Below are 19,108 nucleotides of genomic sequence, written 5' to 3' on the forward strand. Positions count from 1 at the left end.
TTAAAAATCAGAAAAACTTGAAACGGGCAGTGTTGCAATTTTCAATATGAAACTTTCAGATTTTTCAGTTTGATGTGAGTTTTTTATTTGTGACATTTCAAAAAAACTTTGAAAAGCTCCTTCATGCGGTCAGAGCAGCTAATAGGGGCCTGAGTGTCACTGAAATCCAGGCCCCACCATTCCGAAGGGGCAGAATTTTATACCCACTTTGCACTAGTCTCTGGTGACTCCAGGTACAGAGCAACAGACTCACCAAAGCCTCCGTCAAATCACTTCCAAGTGGCGCCATATCTGATACAGGGCTTTCCTCTAATCCCATTGCTTGTGTGACATAAACAGCTAATTATATCATTAAAAAAGCCCAAACGTGGCTACTTGACAGGGGACCGTGAATAAATTCATCTTCACAAAGCTCTTTGAAAAGGCAAAGCAGCCTAAAATGTTAATACCCCCAAAGGGGCGCAGCCACGCTTTTGCCGCACAAGATGCATGACGCTTAGTCAGCTACAAACATCTGCAGCTTTGAATCGTAGGCATATGTTATTATGTGGAGTCTCCCGGGGGCTCTTTCTTCATTCAGAATTTTGAGCATCCTTTTAGGTGGCAGCTTTCCAAACTCCAGGGTTAAATTGCCTTAATTACAACTGCTTAGCTCATCAGTTTGTCTGTTAAATGCTCTTGTGCCACTTTGAGTCAGGCCAAATGTTTTAAAAAGTGAATATTTAATTGGACAACTTGCATAAAGAAAAAGTCGAATGAATTGTTCAGGAAACGCGCCTTGCAGAGATGGTGGAATTACATGGCCAAATGTCATTGACTACAAATGCCAACATTTTAAAAAGTCTGTAATGAGTATGAATGTAGCTGGCTATACTCCCAATTCACCCTCAGTCAATTGGCGGCAGTGAATTGTAGTAACTCAATAACGCTGCATAGGATGTCTAAATCCCCTGTCGCTGCTGGGGCTTCAGGTAGTGGTTCACCTCAGTCCCTCCTATGCTCTGCCTATGACACATAATAATTGACTCTTGTGAGCTGCTGATTGCTGGGTTTAGTGTGCAGGTGGGTAGCTTTGGTGGCCTGGGACAGGCAAGAGGTCAGACTAGATTAACTGGTGGTCCCTTCTGGCTTTACACTTTGAGTCTACGAAATGGGTCTTATTGTAAAAATGTCGCGAAAGGGACTAGCTGTCACTGTCTGGCGCTCAGAGGATAGCTCACTGCCCTGGGAATCGGGGAAGGTGGGTTCTATTCCTAGCTTTGGCTGTGGGGCATGTGGTGATGTGACGTGACTTAGTTTGAACACGGAGTTAACGATGCTGTTATAGGGTGGGTGTAATTGCTGACCTTCATGTAAGAGAGCTGTAAGAAATAATTAATCTGCGTTGTAGCAGCCCTCCCCTAAAACAAACGCCGCTCAGGAGTCAACCGTGTGGGTGGGTGCGCTTTGATGGGTGGTTTTTTTGAGTAACAATGTGGGTTGTGGGGGAGAAGCACAAACGAACAGACTCAGAAAGAAGTGGCAGACAAAGTCTGGACAAGCCCAGCGTGGAGGTTCTAGGAGAAGCCCTCGGAGGTTTGGGGCTGGATGCTGTGAGCTTGGAAACTGTCTCCTATTTGGTTCCTCCTCTGTTCCGGGAAACGGGACTTTGTAAATAAACAAGAGTGTGTCAAAGCAATACTTGACTCCGTCACCCATTTCTCCTCTCGGTGGGAACACCCGGCAAGACCCTACATTTCTGTTAGCGGCTCATGGCAAAAGGTGTTATATACTGAACTTCCTTCGTAAAGGGGTTTTAAGATCTATGGATGCAAAGCAGCTGTAGAAAGTTGTGTTATAATGAGAACACGCACAGACCAAAGTATCACCCAGTGTCAGATTTCACTTTTTACATGAAGTTGGAGATTTGCCACCCTGCCCTTAAGCAGGGTGGGCAAAGGAGCAAGAAATCATTCCAGACTACGTGGTGCAGATTAGATAGCTGTTGGGGGTAAACGATGCAATAGAAGAACAAACTCAGCCGATCACAAATAATAAGACTCTGAAGTCTGGCAATTCCTCTGTTTTTATTCTAGCTGTTATAACTGGATATCAGTTTTGGAGATTCCTGTTTTGCTCTGATTTGTTCATGTCTCAGGAATTTCCAGAGCTTTTTCCAGACACAATCAAATGCATACACATGTGCTCAGAACTATACAACTTCCGAATTATGTATTTAAATGCCAAAACCTTCTCATAGGTTGCTGCCATAACCTATTAACAGAACCAATCCTGAACTTTATAAAGGAAAGATGCATAAAGCTAAAGCAATCAGAATGCATGACTTGCTTACTGCATTTGGGATTTGCTTTTTCCTTGCGAGGCTGCTGTGGACTGTATTTGTAATGCTGCTATTTCTAGCACTGCTGTACAGGTGGGCATTTCGGAGAACACGTCTCCACGCATTTTGGAGGACGTGGCTCTGTGCACTGCTGGGGACTTGGCTCTGTGCATTGCTGGGGACACGGCTCTGTGCACTGCTGGAGACACGGCTCTGTGGTTTTAGGACGATCTGGCTCTTTGCACGGAGGTGGCATGCATGGCTGTTTACACTGCTGCTGATGTTGGTGGCAAGACATCTTTCAGTGCAATGGCGCTAAACCTGAAACAAATGTTAGGACAGCTTTTACATACATTTTACTGCATCAGCCACTGGTGAAATAAAAGACTAGGGGGCAGATCTTCCACTGGCTGGCTCTTTAACAAACAGTGAGAGAGAAACACCAATTATCTTGGCACCATTTAACCCCCCTGGGGCTCTCCAATTAGAGCGTAAGTGCTATCCAGGCATTGGGTGGGATCTCTGCTCACAGATGATGATGATCCCCCTTACCTGTGTGTTAACTCCATTGCCTTCAATGCAGTTTCTCTTCATTGACACCCACACAAGTGGAGAAACGGGCCCATTAAATGTTGCCATCATTAACGGCCACTTAAACCGACAAGGATCTCTCCTCCCAAGAACTACATGCCCACAGTCTGAGCTATAGGAAACACTAGCCATGAACGTAGAGCGCTATATTATTCTAAAAATAATTAACATTGACTTACCAGGTTCGATGCCACAGAGAAACCCAACGAAGAGAATTCAGAGGCCTGTGATGGGAAGACCTTTTTATATAGTGCCTGAGCTCTCCTCCTTGCAACAGAGAGATGCTTTGGCATTTACAGTCTTACTTTTACTATTAATTTTTATTAGAAACTCTCACTTGAATCACGGCTTGTGATGCTGCTGAATTAAACACTCAGTTGGCAGCGGCTCTTTCTAGGTTAAGTACTTGGAAGGGTGAGAATCCCTTATCCCCTCCAAAAAGCTGCTCTAACTAAAGAAAATGACTGATCTAGGGTGAGGTTTACAGAAGTACCTTAAGCATTTAGCAGCCGAAGTGCCATTCACTTAAAAGGCTTAAGGGCCTAAGTCACTTTCAGAAACCAGACCGAGGCGTCTAAGTGTTGGAGGCACTCTTGGTGGGGGATCTTAGTGCAGTGATGACAAAGCGCTCCATATTTTCAATTATTGAGGAACACCTGGAAGAGGCAAAACGCCAGGGTCCATGACATTTCCGGCTCAAGCTTTCAAACTTGTAGCTAAAGTTACACACCAAACCCCATATTTAGGGATTCACATTGACTTCAGTGGACTTTGGATTAGGACTGTAGATGTGGGATCTGATTTCCAGCCCCCATTGCCAGCTAGGGTCTCTTTCATAGGTATTGATAGGGTTACCAGATAGCAACTGTGAAAAAACGGGATGGGGGTGGGGGGTAATAGGCACCTATATAAGAAAAAGTCCCATAAAATGCGACTGTCCCTTTTAAAAATGGGACATCTGGTCCCCCTAGGTATTGAACACTTCTGAAAATTGGGCCTCTTTTGTTTTGTTTTGTTTAGGTGCCTGAATTTAGGCACTCAACTCTGAAAATCTTGGCCTGTGTCCCTGTGTGCTTTTAGGACACTCGAACCCAATAGCCAGCTCCTGGAATTCATTTCTGCGGAGATATCCTTGTATGTGTCCAAAGTTTAGCAGTTATAGGAATTGCTGGACTGGCTCAGAGCAGGGGTCCAGGTAGTCGAGGTTCCTCACTTCAACAGTCACCAGCACCAGATACTTTCAGGGTAAGGTTAATGCACCCAGCAGTAGGCAGTTCTGGGACCATCTCCTCCCCCCACGGATTCTTCCTAACCCCCCTAAAACAGAAGTTGGTTTATGCCCTGAATGATGGAAGTTGAGCTCCCTTCCAAAACTCTTGTATGTTTTTTATTTTATCATCTTGTTATACTTTGGGATATTCTTGAATTTTCTAACCGTAAGGCTAGATTCCTGCTATCCTTATTCACCTTAACTCCACTGTAGTCCCGTTAGGTCAGGGTATCTGCATTGCACTGTGTTCTTTAGCTAAAGAGTCAGTTGTGTGTATATGATGGGCCAGATCCTCATCTCCTAGAAACTGACATGCCTCCATTGACTTCAGTGGAGCTGTGCTGATTTACATCACCCGGGGACCTGGCTCCCTAATTCTAAATGGCCTTCCTCTACATTCAGAATATGATCAATAAAAATATTTCTAGGCACAATATCCCAAACAGGTGTCTTTTTTTTTTTTAAATGAATGCACTTCATTAGCACACAGGATTCAACTAGCTTGCTGACAAAGATGCTGGCATCGCGGGAGCCGCTTGGTGTAATTTTCAAGGGGTGGAGGGAGGGATTATTGTGCAAACAGCCTCTGAAGGGATCCTTTGTTCAGGGCGTTAAAAGGAACCCAAGTTGCTGATGTTGCAGCACTGTAGCTATGCCAACGAATGGCGAAAATGCTCAGTTTATTGGTCACACATACAAAGCTCAGCTCTACTTTTTAACCTGACCAGAGAAGAAGATTCAAGCTACCTACACGCAGCTTTGGTGGAGATCCTCATTTATCCTTTCCGTCACAGTGGGTCAGATCCTCAGCTGGTCTAAGTTCTAGTAGCTCCACTGGCTTCAATGGAGTTATGCCAGTTCACTCTAGCTTTGGGTCAGGCTCATTAGGGGGTGGGGAGATTAGACGACGAGAAAGAGAAAGCTGGTCATTTTCTCTCTAGGTGAAACTGAATTCTGGCACCGGGCCTATTGCCTATTAAATCCTCAAAACAGGGCTTAAGTCACATTTAAGTCTTGCAACAGGCCTTTGTGCTGGACCTCTGCCTTGGAGTTGGTTTCCTTTGTGTGCAATATAAAAAGCAAGAAGGCATTCTGCAGGAGCTACGGGCTAAGCCTCTGCATGCAATTCCACTTTGCAATGCGGGACAAATTGACCAGTGTTAATGATGAAAGAAAGGAAATGCACACAAGTATGTTCTGTAACAATAAGAATACCTAGCTCTCGCAGCAGCAAATTGCAAAGTGCTTCACACAAGAGGCATCACTTGCTGCTTTTTAGATAGGGAAACTGAGGCACAGACCTGGAGTGACTTGCCCCAGGTTACTCAGTAGGCTGGTCGCAGGGCTGGGACTAGAACCCACGTTGGTGCTCTAGCGGCTAAACACTACTGTCTTTGTAAGGCCTGGAAGTTTCATAAATGGGGCCACTACAGGAACTTTTATGATTAATGGGGATAGTATAAGACTGTCCAAGTTCAAAGGCAACTGTCTGTATCCCGCCGCTTATGATCCAGCAAGGGCACCCGCGCTTAGGTTCCTGGTCCCCGGCTGTCACCACTCTCGGGCAGAGACACGCGTCATGGTGTCCCTCCTGAGCAGGTATTTCCAGGCTGCACCGTTCTCTGCCTACGCTGTGAATTCCCCGAGCAAAGTCAGACTGCCTTAGCTAGCCTGCTCTGCTTTCCTCCTCTCAGGCCCTAAACAGTGTAATTGCCACAGTTTAGTTACCACATAGCTCTTTCGAAACAAGCCCACTTATTTTTAAGGTAAAAGCGCTATGGAGAAATTGTATTAACAGCAATCAAAGAACCGACACGCATGTGAATATGCTTCCCAGCGATCACCCCAACTCCAACAGAGGGTCTGGTGGGGGAGCAGTCCTTCAACCCCCTCCCCAGCACAAGGAGTTTTTCTGTGGTTACAAGTTCATAACTGCCTTGAGTTAGAACAAGCACCCCCATGAACTGAGGGTCATTCTCTTGTCCAGTTTGGGCCTCTGATTTTGTCTTCATGTAACAGGTGATCAGCAGACAATGGGTGTCTCAAGGCGCAGTTTCTAAAGGATGGGTCCAGACTGAGGTGGGTAATTTGCACCTCCCCTAAATATTTCCCAGGAAACCTACTTAACTAAATATTCAGTCTTGTCTGGCCCATTTTTTTTAAAAAAAATCATTGGACACTCATAATCCTTCCTAGGGTTTACATTATTCAGGTCTTTCTCCTCCTGACCCCCCAGATGTTACACACAATAATACAGCAACACGTGCGTTTTTAATACAACGAGCTCCTAAGATACTCAAACTTAATTCAATAAGGTCTGGCCAGGATATTCTGGGAAACTGCCCTATCTGTCCCAAAAGCACATGTAAATGATTATTACAAATAGCAGCGAGGGGTCCCACGGAGCTCAGGGCTGTACATACACCTAGTAAGAGATGGTCCTTGGCCTGGAGAGCTTAGGGTGGGGTTCACAAAGGCACTTAGATACTTAGCTCCTATTGAAATCCATGGAAGTTAGATGCCTAAATACACTTGTGAATCTCACCTTTGCAGTCTAAATAGACAAGGCAGAAAGGGAGCTTGTATTGCAAGCCATCTGGTGCAGGAGGCCATCTCTTTGTTCTGTGGGGCTGGTGGGCTCTACCGTATCCAAATCATTAGTAACAGGGAGCATTATTATCCTTGGGTAGAGGTGGGGAACTGAGGCACACAGATCAAGTGGTTGGCTGATGTCCAAGAAGAAACTAGGGATGGAGCTGGGAATTGTCTGGTGCTTAAGCACAAAAGCATCCTGAGCTCATTGCAAGGTTCGGGGAATTACAGCGTTGTGGGAGCTGCTCCTGGCATCTCCAAATCCATTGTTTCACTATTGGGCACGTAGTGAAGTGGTCATAATAGAGTTAACTGGGTTACCCAGAACGTTATGGAATGGAGCCACGTTCCACCCTTCCCTCGCTTCCTCTCGAGTTAGTAGGAGATTCCCCTGCTTTGGGATGCAGTTAAAGGTCCCAGCCTGCAGTCCTGTGAGTACATTTATTTTTGTTGCATTGAGAGCTCCTTTTACAAATATCTTATTTGTAAAGATTAGAGAGCCCTGGGAAATGGCTTCAAGGCAGGAGGGGATGAAAAATGGTAGCTGGGCTTCAGTGTTTGGATTTCATAGGGCCTGCTAATTTTCTCAGACACAGGGACTTGTGGGACTATGCTGTGCACTGAAAACTATTAGACAATGTTACATCATCAGTACATAGCGTATCAATCTATTTATATAGCACAGGGAAGTCTTGGCTTCCGAAGGTGCTGTCAGTGTGGGAGTCCACGTATGACATTCTCCTTTGATCAGTTACGGATCCCATCCGTTGCTAAGATAACAAACCCACAAACCCACAAACCCACATTGGTTGTGCCTTAGTTATGTGTAAGGCTCCCAAATTCATTCATTTGCATAACTGAACTGACACCAGGACGGTATTAAATTCCAAAGAACAGTTTCTCCACAGGGTAACAGACACTCTTCCGAGCCTTCTGACCTGCCATTGTGTGACACGAGCCATTGAAATGTGACAAATGACTGAAATGTGGAAAGTGTTTTGTTGCCACGCGCTGTGACAGTTTATACACGGTGTTTTAAGTATCAAGCCTGTTTCTAAGGATGCTTTCTCACTGTGAATCAAAGAAAACATTGTTTTGCAATCAGACTAATTCCATGTGTGGGTGCGGAGCTAGTCTATGACTGATGGAAAAACTGGTTTATGGGGTTGGCAATGGTATAATATTTCAAAGTGAGAGTTGCTCTTTTTTTCTGTTCTCTTGTGATCTTACAGCTAAGAGTCATTTGTTCATGAAAATTCTTGCTGTACTAATGCTCACCAGTATGAGTGGTTTCCTTTGGTTTACTGCATCTGGATTTTGGTCGACAGAGATCTGGATGGAGCAGGAAATGCAAAATAAAGGAAACAACCGGAGGTAGTCTAGCATGATTTCATTTTAATAGCAAAGATAGGTGGAGGATACAGTTTTTGCAGCTAAACCAATGCAGCACCCATGTCATGTATCTGCAAAGAGCTAGACAAGGTACAATAGGTATAAATTCTCATGTTATAAGAGACTGCAGGAGACACTCTTTTTCCTCCTTTCTTGCTGCAGAGTTTTTAAACTGCCATGCTTTCGTCCTTGTACAGTCTCCGGGTTTAAGATGCAGAAGGTCATTGGAAGGCTAAAGCATATGTTGAGAAACAAAGTCTCTTTTGCAGCATCTCATCACGAAACCAGAAGCAAATTGTTCTTATTATTCAGTAACATACAGCCTTAAAATCAGGATAAATGCATGGGGATGGAGAAGCTCCGGAAGCAGTTACAGGGAAGAATCCTAAACCTAGTACAAGGAGATGTCACAATTCATGAACCCCCGGGTGGCTTCAGCATGTATCTTAGGTTTGTGGGGGCCCCGCTTGCCACCCCCAATGCCAGCTCTGCACTTGCGACCCTCATAAACTCATCCTGTGAACCCCCTGGCGTTGCCCCCTGCCAGGTTGAGAAACACGGATAGAGTCCATAGAGTAGTATAAACAAGTCACTGTATGTATGAAATTTTAGTCGGTACTGACTCCGCTAGTGCTTTTTATGTAGCCTGATGTAAAACTAGGCAGATATCTAGCTGAGGTGACGTACCCCTTGGAGGGCCGGTACGCATACCCCTGGTGAGAACCACTGCTCTAGACCGCTCTAAGTCTCTAATCCAGTGTTCTCAACCTGTTTACCATTGTGGGCCGCATCCAATACTACCTTTATGGCCCTGAGGACGTCACATGGGCCGCGGCTGTGTGCTGACTGGGCCGCAGGTTGAGAGCCACTGCTTTAAGGGATCGTTAGAGTCCTCCTAGCTGGGTCTGACCACAGAGACAGAGCCTGGAGTGTCCCCAGGTTAAGGAATGCTCGTTACCGAGTGAGAGGAGAATCAGGCCCCAGCTCTTGAAACTGGGCCCCCGTGGGACTTAGTGGCGCATACTAATAACAATACCCAGCCCACGTAGACTTGGCCACAGGCCCCTAATGTTGTGGTACTCGAGTGCCTTGCCCACCCTCCCAGCTCCCTGTGAGGCAGGACTCTTATCTCTGTTGTACAGAAGGGCAGACCCGAAAAGTCTGTCAGAGCCTGGACTTGGACCCAGGTCTCCCAACCCCTTGCCTAGTTCCCTAACCCCTCTGACCATCCTTCCTTTGCTAGACCTTGGCTGTAGGAGTCTGGCTTTGTGAACAGAGCACTGGACTGGGAGTCGGGAGAACTGGGTTTTATTCCCAGCTCTGCTGCTGGCCTGTTGAATGACCGTGGGCCAGTCACTTCACCTCGCTGTGCCTCAGTTTCTCCATCTGTAAACTGGGGAGAATGACAGTGCCCTCCTTAGTAAAGTGCTTTAAGGCCTACTGATGAAAAGTGCTGTATGAGAAGTAAGGCTTAGTATTAATGTGGCGTGAGGTGGTGCATGAGCCGCCTTCTGGGCCGTCTGCGAATGGGATTTCCAGCTGTGGGGAACTGTAAATAAGGAACGGAGGAGGAAGCGACAGCAGGTGCTGTGAAGCAATGTGAGTTTTAATGCGTAAGAAGTGGAGTATACAATGTGCAGAATGAAATAATGCAAAGGACAGAGAATACACTTTCAGGTTTCCAGTCATATACCAGAGCTACGAAGTCGACTGGCACTTCCCTCTGAGGTAAGTCACTTCACTCAAGATGCTCTTTCTTTGTTGCAGCTGTAGAGTTGGGCAATCAAGTTCTGTTTTTTCCGCCATTTTAAGCTCCTTGTTTTACCCCGTGGGCTTCATATAGGACAAAGTCCAATATACACACAGAATTAAAAACAGCTTCTGCACAAAACATCTTCTGTAGCCAAGTTAACAAGCAAAAACAAATGGTACATATTCTTAGAAAGGCTAGACTATACAGAGCCGAATTCTCATGACACTAAGGCTATTTTACACCCCTCTGGTCCTTGAAGGGATCTTGTGGTGTCTGTAAACACAACATAGGCCCACCTTAGGGCCCTAACCTCCTTGACACTGGCAGAGCGGTTGTCAAAGTGCCTTAGTGTAACGAACTCAAGCCCACTGTGTTAATAGTAAAAGGAGCAAATAGCTATTGTTCCACTACAGTAAATAGACGTAAATCTAAGGTAAAGGATAGCATGGTAAAGAGTGATGGCCCTATTCTTCAGCACCACTGAGCACCCACTCTCGTTGGCTTCAACTGACATTGTGGGAGCTCAGTAGGTCTGAAGGCCATGCCCATAAACTCAGCTGTGAATCTGTGTCTAGCTTTTCCATTTCCCGGTTGGCTTTTGTTCTGTGGCCGATGCTTCTGGGTTTAGCACGGCCCACAGTTTCCATAGCCCCACGTGTTGGGCCACTGGGGCGCATAAGGGTATGGGTATTTGGGAAAAGATGGCACATATGTTGGGCCACATGCCTGAGGGTATCCCGTAACATAGGGATGGACATATGGTGGAGCGCATGGATTCCATCTCTCGGGGAATGGCTGAGGGTGTATTAAACCATACGGCTCATGATACCTCGTGTCACATGGGGTCGAGCATTTCACACCCGCTGGCTCGGAAAATTTGGGGTAATGCTGTGCTGGGTGTCTCTGGGCATGTGGCTCAAAACACTTGGTAGCACATGGGACCGAGGGCTTCCCAGCACATGGGTCTCTGCACTTGGTAGTGCACGGTGCTGGGTGTTTCACAGCACATGGGTCTGCGCACTTGGTAACGCGTGGCGCTGGGCCTTTAACCACGCAGGGCTCGGCGTGCGGTATGAGGCGTGTCGTTGAGTAGGGGGTGTAGTTCCGTTGCTTGTACTGGTATGCAAAGTAAGACATCTTCCTGTGGAGTAGGTCAGCCTGAAACACACCGGAAGGAATAGAGTACAACACAACAGAACCGATAGCTTAAGAGGCTTCAAGCTCAGATGGAGGTCACGTAAGAACCTCGGGGGGTACACAGACTGGTATATCTGACTGTGATTAAATAGATATAGACGGAAGGGAGACAGGCAGGTAGGCGAAGGGCAAAGAGAGCACATTTAAGGGCACACTTATATCTGTAAAGCCTTCACTGATAACCTTTCCTAGAGATCACCACTGCTTGCACCATCTCCAACCCTCTGCCTCTCTTGTCCTCCCACTCTGTTTCTTGAGCCTGCTCCTTTGCAACTCCTAACCCTTTTCTTTATAGCTTCAGCCACAAATAAATGTATTACCTACTACTTGCATGACAACATGCTTGTTCACTGCTATGTGGAGCCATTAGTCCTCACAACAGCGGGGTTATAGCTAGTTATTATCCCTATTTTATAAAGGGGTAAACTGAGGCTCCGAAGCGTCTTGCCCAGGGTTGCTTAGTGAGCCAGTGGGAGAACTGAGACTAAAACCCAGGCACGTAGAGTTGTTTAATCCTATTACATATAATTTACATCCCAGCAGTGCCTAGAGTTCCCAATTGAGAGGCAGTATTGTCTAGTGGCTAGAGCACTGGACCGCAATGAAGACCTAGGTTTCATTCCCAGGTTTGCCACTAGGCTGCTAGGTGACTGTAATTATCACTTCACTGCTTCCTGCCTCGGTTTCACCGTCCATAAAATGGGCATAACGATCTAGACCTCCTTGTAAAGTGCTTTGAGATCTACTGATGAAAAGAGCTATAGACAAGCTGGGTGTTACTATGCTGAGCACTATACATACACAGTAAGAGAAGATCCTGGCTTTGAATAATTTACACTCTAGACAAAACAGAGGAAATTTTATCCCCAGTTTGCACCTGAGGCACTGAGGCACAGGGAAATTAAGGGCCAGATTATTACTCCATCTGAACATATTGAGCAGTGAGTTTCTTGGAAAACCTGGCCCTAGTTGATCTGCCCAAGGACATGCATGAAATCTTAGCAGAGGCAAGAACTGAACTTGGATTTCCTGTTCCAATCCAGTTTTTCAGCTCCAAGGTCCTTGTTTCATTGTTAGTGCACTATGCTATAATGCCTTGTCTTTTCGTCTCTCTTCTGCTCTGTCCTGCAATGCCTTAGAATTGTTCTAATAAAGCCACAGAAGAGAGCAAAGGCAACAAATGGGTTAAAGAAGTAAACACTCAATCTAGACTATTTCTATTCTGGACAGTGCTGGTGTGAAAATTATGGTATTTTCACACCAGCATATGGTGGTGACAATTTTAATAATGCTACTTTCCTAGTTCAAATTGAACCTTTGCTTGCAAACTAGTTCTGTCCAGCATCACAGAGCTGCACTTTGGTTTCCAGATCTTACTTCATTAGCAAGTATTGCTGACTTGTAACAGAAGATATTCTTTTGGGCCAGATCCTCAGCTGCTGAAAATGAACGCAGCTGAGTTGGTTTTTCAAAGGAGCAGCTGAGGACCTGGCCCTAAAATTGCTAACTTATATGCACGTGAACGTGAGAATTTTCAGACTAGTTGTCTGCCTCCTCCAGTTTCTTGTCTCCCACACTGCGCAATACCAACTCCTTCAAAGGAAGGCACAAGATCCAATAAGTGGGGAGTTTTATGGGAGTTCGGCACGCAAATCCCATAGACAATCCCAGCCTTTCATCTTACAGAAAATAACAGTAAAGTTACACTTTGCTAGTTAGATATGAAATCTAAGCTTCCTATCTTTGTAGTTGGGGAAGGGCTAGGGCCAGATTCGTAGCTGGTATAAACTGGTAAGTCTGTTGAACTCAGCTGAGTATCTGGCCTGACAGATATTCAAAAATTCACTAAATAAGACATAAAAGGCAGAGATTTTTCAAAGCTGGCTAAGGGATATGGGAGCCCAATTTTCTAAGTAAAATGAATGGGAACTGGGTGTCCTAAATACTGAAAATTCTAGCCTTAACTTCTAATGCCCGAATCTACCAGTGCCTGCAATGGAGTAACTACAAAAATAGACTCTTACGGAAAGAAACCCCTTAACATTCTAAGAGTCAGGGGTATTTGGCAAGATTCAGTTAAGGTTAAAACCCTTGAGAAAAAGGGATATTCTGATACTTACGAAGAGATTGAGTCAAATCAGACTTGCCCAGTGCACAGCAGAGAATACGTCGACAGAAGTGCTTAAAAGAGCTCCCAGTTGCGAGTTCTTTTATATGGTTTTGCAGACTGCTGGCAGGATGAGAGACATCTTATTTGCATAAAGGTCCTAATTAATTACTAAATTAAATTTTCATAGGCATAACTCTTCCATTTGATGCTATTCTTTTACTGTGGTTATTAGTCTGTTTTCCACCCCAGTGTTCATGACACACCCTGCAGCTTCCTTTCATTTGAAAACTTTATTGGCCAGTGATACTTGGCATCATTCCTCTGACCATGCTGGAGTTACTGCAGGAAAGAATCTTGCTCCATGTTTTAGATGAATAATAGAAAAGTGGCTCAGAGAGGTGTATGGGTAGAGCAATCCGATGTCATGCAAGATTCCATTTTGGTCCTTTTAATCCTGGCTTGTAGCTAGTTGGGAGTATTGGGGAATTTACCTTTGCAGTTCTGGGGCAGATGGGAGTCTTTGCATGCTTAGCGGTCCCATCCCGCAACTACTCACTCTGCATGAGATCCAATGATCATTAAAGTCAATGGGAGTCTTTCCATTGACTTCAATGTGGGCTTCAATTCAAGCCCTTGGGGTTGAAATTCACTCCTGAAATGAAGGCCAACACAATGCCTATGTCCTATTTAAGAACCCACACAGGAAAATAAGACAAAAACACCCTATCATCAGTGGGTGAACGCTTTTCACACAGCGATTGCTCTACATCTGACCTCTCAGTCCTCATCCTCAAAGGAAACCTGCACAATGCCTTCGAAAGACAAGCTTGGGCTCTTACATTCATAACTTTGCCAGACACTAAAAATCATGGTCTTAATAAAAACACTGGAGTTATGGCTTATTCCAACAATCTGTAACCCACTAACCCCCCTTCTTTGTCCTATTACTACAGGGGTGTAAATGGGCCACTTCACCTTGAAGTGTCCCATAGAATAGGTGCTAATTAGTTATGCTAAACAATTTGTCACAGCTAAATACAAGATGGGACGCTCTTGGTACCTTTCCCAGACCTGAAGAAGAGCTCTGTGTTGCTCGAAAGCTCGGCTCTTTCACCAACAGAAATTGGTCCAATGAAAGATATTACCTCACCCTCCACTGATATCCTGGGACCAACATAGCTACAATAACACTGCATTAACAAAGTGCTGTCCTCCTCCATTTAACATAGGAGGAGGCCGAAGAGGAGAGGTTATTGCTTTATACAAGATCATTCAAGATGTCGGTGGCCAAACCCAAGGCCAAGGTGTTCAAAAGTGACTGATGGCTTTAGGTGTCTAGCTTGAATCACCTCAAAGGAGCCTGATTTTCAGAAAGTCCTGAGCACCTGACCTCTGAAGATCATGACTCTTTAAAGTGTCGCACGTTGGTCGCCCACCATTGCTAATTACTTTTGAAAATCATGGCCTTTCATTCTCCAAGCCTTCTGCCTTAATCCCCAAGCCATCTTTCCTCCTCCTGTCTTTACATATCAGAGCTAACTCTGGAGGGAAGCAGGAGATGATTGAAGGTCCAGGAAGCTATAAGCTGTAGGCAGGTGAGCCTGCAAAACAAATGTGCAAACATGCCTGAATGACACAGAGGCTGTTTTTTACACCCCAGAAAGGGGAGAGAACAGGTCACTGACAGATGGAACATCCTAGGAAAACCGACTTTGAAATACAGCCTAGATCCTCAGCTGGTATAAATCAGCGAACTGTGATTGAAGTTGATGCACGGGTGCTGATTCACACCAGCACAAGATCAGGCCTCGACTTTTTTAAAGTTACTGCTTAATGAAAATCAAATAGCCCCAAATTCGGAGGCTATAAATCATGAGCTGATCTGGGGAGCGACGTGAGACTTTGACATGACTCTTTTTTTGAAGTGACGCTAATATTCAGTCCATGAGTAACATGTTACTTCAGTAACACGCTACTAACATTATAATAATACAACACTTCGCACATATGAAACAGCAATGAATATCTGCAAACAGACTTGAAATCCTTTGTTCCGATGATATCTCAGAATAACCTACAGCCATTATTCTTATAAAAAGACACACAAAGGTGAATGTCATACAGGGAGGGAGAGGCAAAGCCAGAAACAGGACCCAGGTGTTCTGAAGTTCTTTGTTCCAGCCCTTGGTGCTACCCCATATTACACTGTGTCACAAGAGGGCATTAGCAACACGTATTATTAAATAGTGCTTAACATCCTTGGCTTCCAAATGTGTCGCTAACATGAGAGGAGTTGTTAGAGATGCTTGTTTGGCTGTGCTTGTGAAATTCTCAATGACTCAGATTTGCTGGGTGCATCTTTTGCCTAAACACTGCCATACGAGAGCGTGCCCAGGGCTACTGTAGCTTTGCTGTTTTTAGTTACACACGAGGGAAATGATTCTCCCAAAGAGAGACCAAGGCCTGGTTTTCGTACTTGTTCATTGGTGGTGTCGCTTGGGTAATCTCAGTACATAGCCTGGAATTTTGGTAACACTATCGGAGTCTCGCTGAGTGGCTTATTTTCTATTCTACATCAAAGAGGGCTTAGAAGGGGTTCAGAGATGGGTGACAAGAATGATTAGGAAAAACTCTCATAGGAAACGCTTGGGGTTGGTTACCTTAGAAATAATAGAACACTAACATTTTAATACAGTGGTGCCCGACCCTATGATACAGCCAGGCCACGTAAGCCGAAACACAACCTTGTGTGGGCCAAATAAATTCTCCATATTTTAATAAGATGTAAAGTCATTTATATTTCAAGTTCAGCTTGTTTTGTTATGTATTTAGACAGGTTGTTTCTATGTACAGTATTGTCTATTTACACACTTGTATAAACTAAAATGATGTAAACATGACAACAAAATGCTCATAAATCGTCTGTTAGTCTTTTGTGTCGAGGGAGGCTGCAGGCCTTATGAAATGCTCTGGTGGCCATAGGTTGGACCCCCCTGTTCCAATAGACTATATCTGATGAGAAAACTGTTTGAGGCCAACGTAGGAGGTGTGAAACTCACCTTGTGACCAATTTCCCACAGCTTCAGAGGTTTTCCCTAGTAAGAAACATACTTTGTAGCCTCAGCAGGACCACAAGGTGAGCAAGGAAACCAAGTTTCCATTTCTTTTCTGATACAGCGCTGTGTATTATTCCATCTCTTCACCGAGGAGGAAATCATTTTCATGACAACTCATATTTTTTATATGTTCAAAATACTACAAAAAAAACCCAACTAATTATTAGATCTGGTTGGAAAACCTTGGTTGGAAGCGTTCTCCCTTGGAAAAATATTTTAGGACAAGCCCCTGTTTGGGACCAAAAAATATAAATAAATCTCCAAATTTTCATGACATGGAAAATGTATTTAAAGATTCATCTTTATAGGATGTCAGATATGTGGGCGATGTTGCCTTCCTTTGAGAGACGACTGACTCTCAAACTGCCGAGGGTTATTGCTGCTCGTGCTGCTGGTCCTAGAGCTCCTGAATTTAGCTGCCCCAGAGCTCGATGTTACTCATAAAGTCAGACAACAGGCTTGGTTCGGTGGTGAAGGCACTCGTCCAGGGTTATTGTTGGCAGAGCAGGGTCCTAGTACCCTGGCTTAGTGGTTACAGGTACACCCCCGACAAGGTACCACCTCCACAATGTTCCTCCTATGACTTCTCCTTTTATACACTGATACAAACAAGTTTTGTGTTACGCTCCAGATGTTGTTAGTTAGTTACCCTTGTACTTGCTAGTTCAAACAGAACATCATCATCCGTTATCCGCTCATCCTTCCTTATCTTACCAGGGGTCTATGTGTCCCTGTATCATCTTCTAGGAATGTGTTTACTTAGTTGAGAACTCTGGGTGTTTCTGCACCATCCTCTAAGGTCAGGAATGTGCTTACTTGGTTGGCTAATATCTGGTGTGTTGCTATTTTGCCAAGGTCCGGCCTACTCTGGTTCACAGCCTTTGGTTCACACTGTTAGTTATGCCTAGGGCTCCAGCAAGGCCTACACTGGAGGCATGCCTAGCTTTGGTTTTATCACCATTGATCTTACGTAGGAAATCAGTATGATCAGCTCCATTTTACAGCTGGGGAAACTGAAGTACAGGGAGAGGCAATGACTTACCCAAGGCCACCTGGCAGGCCAGTGGCAAAGGTGGGAATAGGATCGAGGTCCCTGGTGTCCCAGTCCAGTGTTCTAGTCACTAGTTTTCCATGGCTTGAGAGAGCTCCCCCCCCATGACATGACGTATTTTATAGCGTCAGGAGGGTGACAAGGTGAGCTAGAAAAACAAGTTCATCGTTCCCCTCTGATATGGTGCTGTGCGTTAGGCCATTCAATACCAGGTGTGGAAATAAGTTTATTAGAACTCCTATTATTTTACACGTTTAAAATGCTGCAGAAAACTTTTCGAATGATGCCACACAGCTCCTCTGTGATGCAAGTAACTCTTTTGTTCCCTATTCTACCAAAAGGGGGAGCTGAAGCACAGAGGGGGATGTGAATTTCACAAGGTCACGCAATAAATCACTGGCGTAACTGGGAGGATAAATCACAACTTCTGGACTCTTCAGACCAGACTGCCCCGGAGGAAATGCCATAATGTTTTTCTGCTGGGTTGCAGATTTTAATCCTGGGCTGTAGGATTTGTTTAAAGGGAATACAGCTCTAGCCTTAAATACTAGATCCTTGATATGGCCCCATCCTCTCGAGGGTAGGAATATTATTATCCTTGTTTAATGTGCAAATAAAGAGATGCAGAGGCAGGTGACAGTTATACAGGGAGTTCATGTCAGAGCTGGAAATACAACCCAATAGTGCTGCCTCTTTGTGCCACATGGTAACCACTACTCCCGGCCCCATTACGTTGCATTACAAGACTACATCAGTAACATGTCTCATGTTACTTAACATACTTGGCTTCCGAAAATGTCATTAACATCAGAGTAATTCTTAGAGACTCACTGAAGTTGGGGTGTTTTTTTTTTTTGGTGTGTTTTTGTTTCTGCTTTCAGAAAGGGGTGTACACACACACACACACACACACACACACACACACCAATTGGCACGTTCCTCCTGATGAATGCTATAAAATAAAATCTTAACTGCAACCTTAGCAAATGTGACTTGTGCATGGAACAAGCCCAAGGCCCACATAGGGGGAATTGGGGAAAATGTTTTGAGGAAAATATGAAGTCACTGTTAAGATTTTCCTTTTATAGCACCCTGAGGGCAGGGATTGGGGATCGACAGGTTGGGACAGGAGCTCTGGGGATTTCAAGGGCTGAGGGGCAGTGAGATGGAGACAATGCTTGTGTGGGGTACAGTGACTCTATGGAGCAGGGGATGGCTGGGGATTGTGGTCTGGTGTGGAAGGGGAGAGTAACAGGAAGGTGATGCAGGGAGTGGAGGACTGGAACCGTGAGAAGGAGAGAAAGGAAAGTGTTGGGGACCTGTATTCCCAGGAATTGAGGTGGTATTGGTGATCCAGTGCTGCAGGAGAGCAGAGCTGGGGAAAACTGGAATCTGTGGGAGGGAATTAGTTGGGGGGTCAAGGAACTGAACTCCAGGGACCTGGGCAAAGCTGTGGCACACTGGGAAGGAAGGCGGGAGGAATGCTTGTGGGTTGGAGCTGTGGAGGTCCAGGAATAGGGAAGGTCTGGAGCATTGTGAAGACAGGTAGGTTAACAACCTCCTATCAGATCATCATCACAGAGTTCATACAGTGCTCTGATAGGCACCAATGTAAAAAAATGTCAGAGATGGTTTAGGGTATATTGAATAATTTTGTTCTTTGGTGCTGTATTTGCTTTCTGAATTCTTATTGAGACGTGTGCTCTAAAAGGCACC

At 45.0% G+C, this 19,108-nt stretch overlaps 1 protein-coding gene across 1 annotated transcript; it reads right to left on the reverse strand.

Annotated features, from left to right (window-relative positions):
* Positions 1–10,482: 10,482 nt before the first annotated feature.
* On the reverse strand, positions 10,483–13,278 carry LOC128827438 (cornifin-B-like). Its single transcript, XM_054011307.1, has 2 exons — positions 13,236–13,278; positions 10,483–11,076 (listed from the first exon to the last, which is right to left on the reverse strand). Exon 2 carries the CDS (start codon positions 11,053–11,055, stop codon positions 10,543–10,545), a length of 513 nt encoding a protein of 170 aa, XP_053867282.1. The 5' UTR covers positions 11,056–11,076; positions 13,236–13,278; the 3' UTR covers positions 10,483–10,542.
* Positions 13,279–19,108: the final 5,830 nt, after the last annotated feature.

The sequence above is a fragment of the Malaclemys terrapin genome, chromosome 21 (assembly GCF_027887155.1).
Source record: "Malaclemys terrapin pileata isolate rMalTer1 chromosome 21, rMalTer1.hap1, whole genome shotgun sequence".
Classification (NCBI taxonomy): Eukaryota; Metazoa; Chordata; order Testudines; family Emydidae; genus Malaclemys; species Malaclemys terrapin.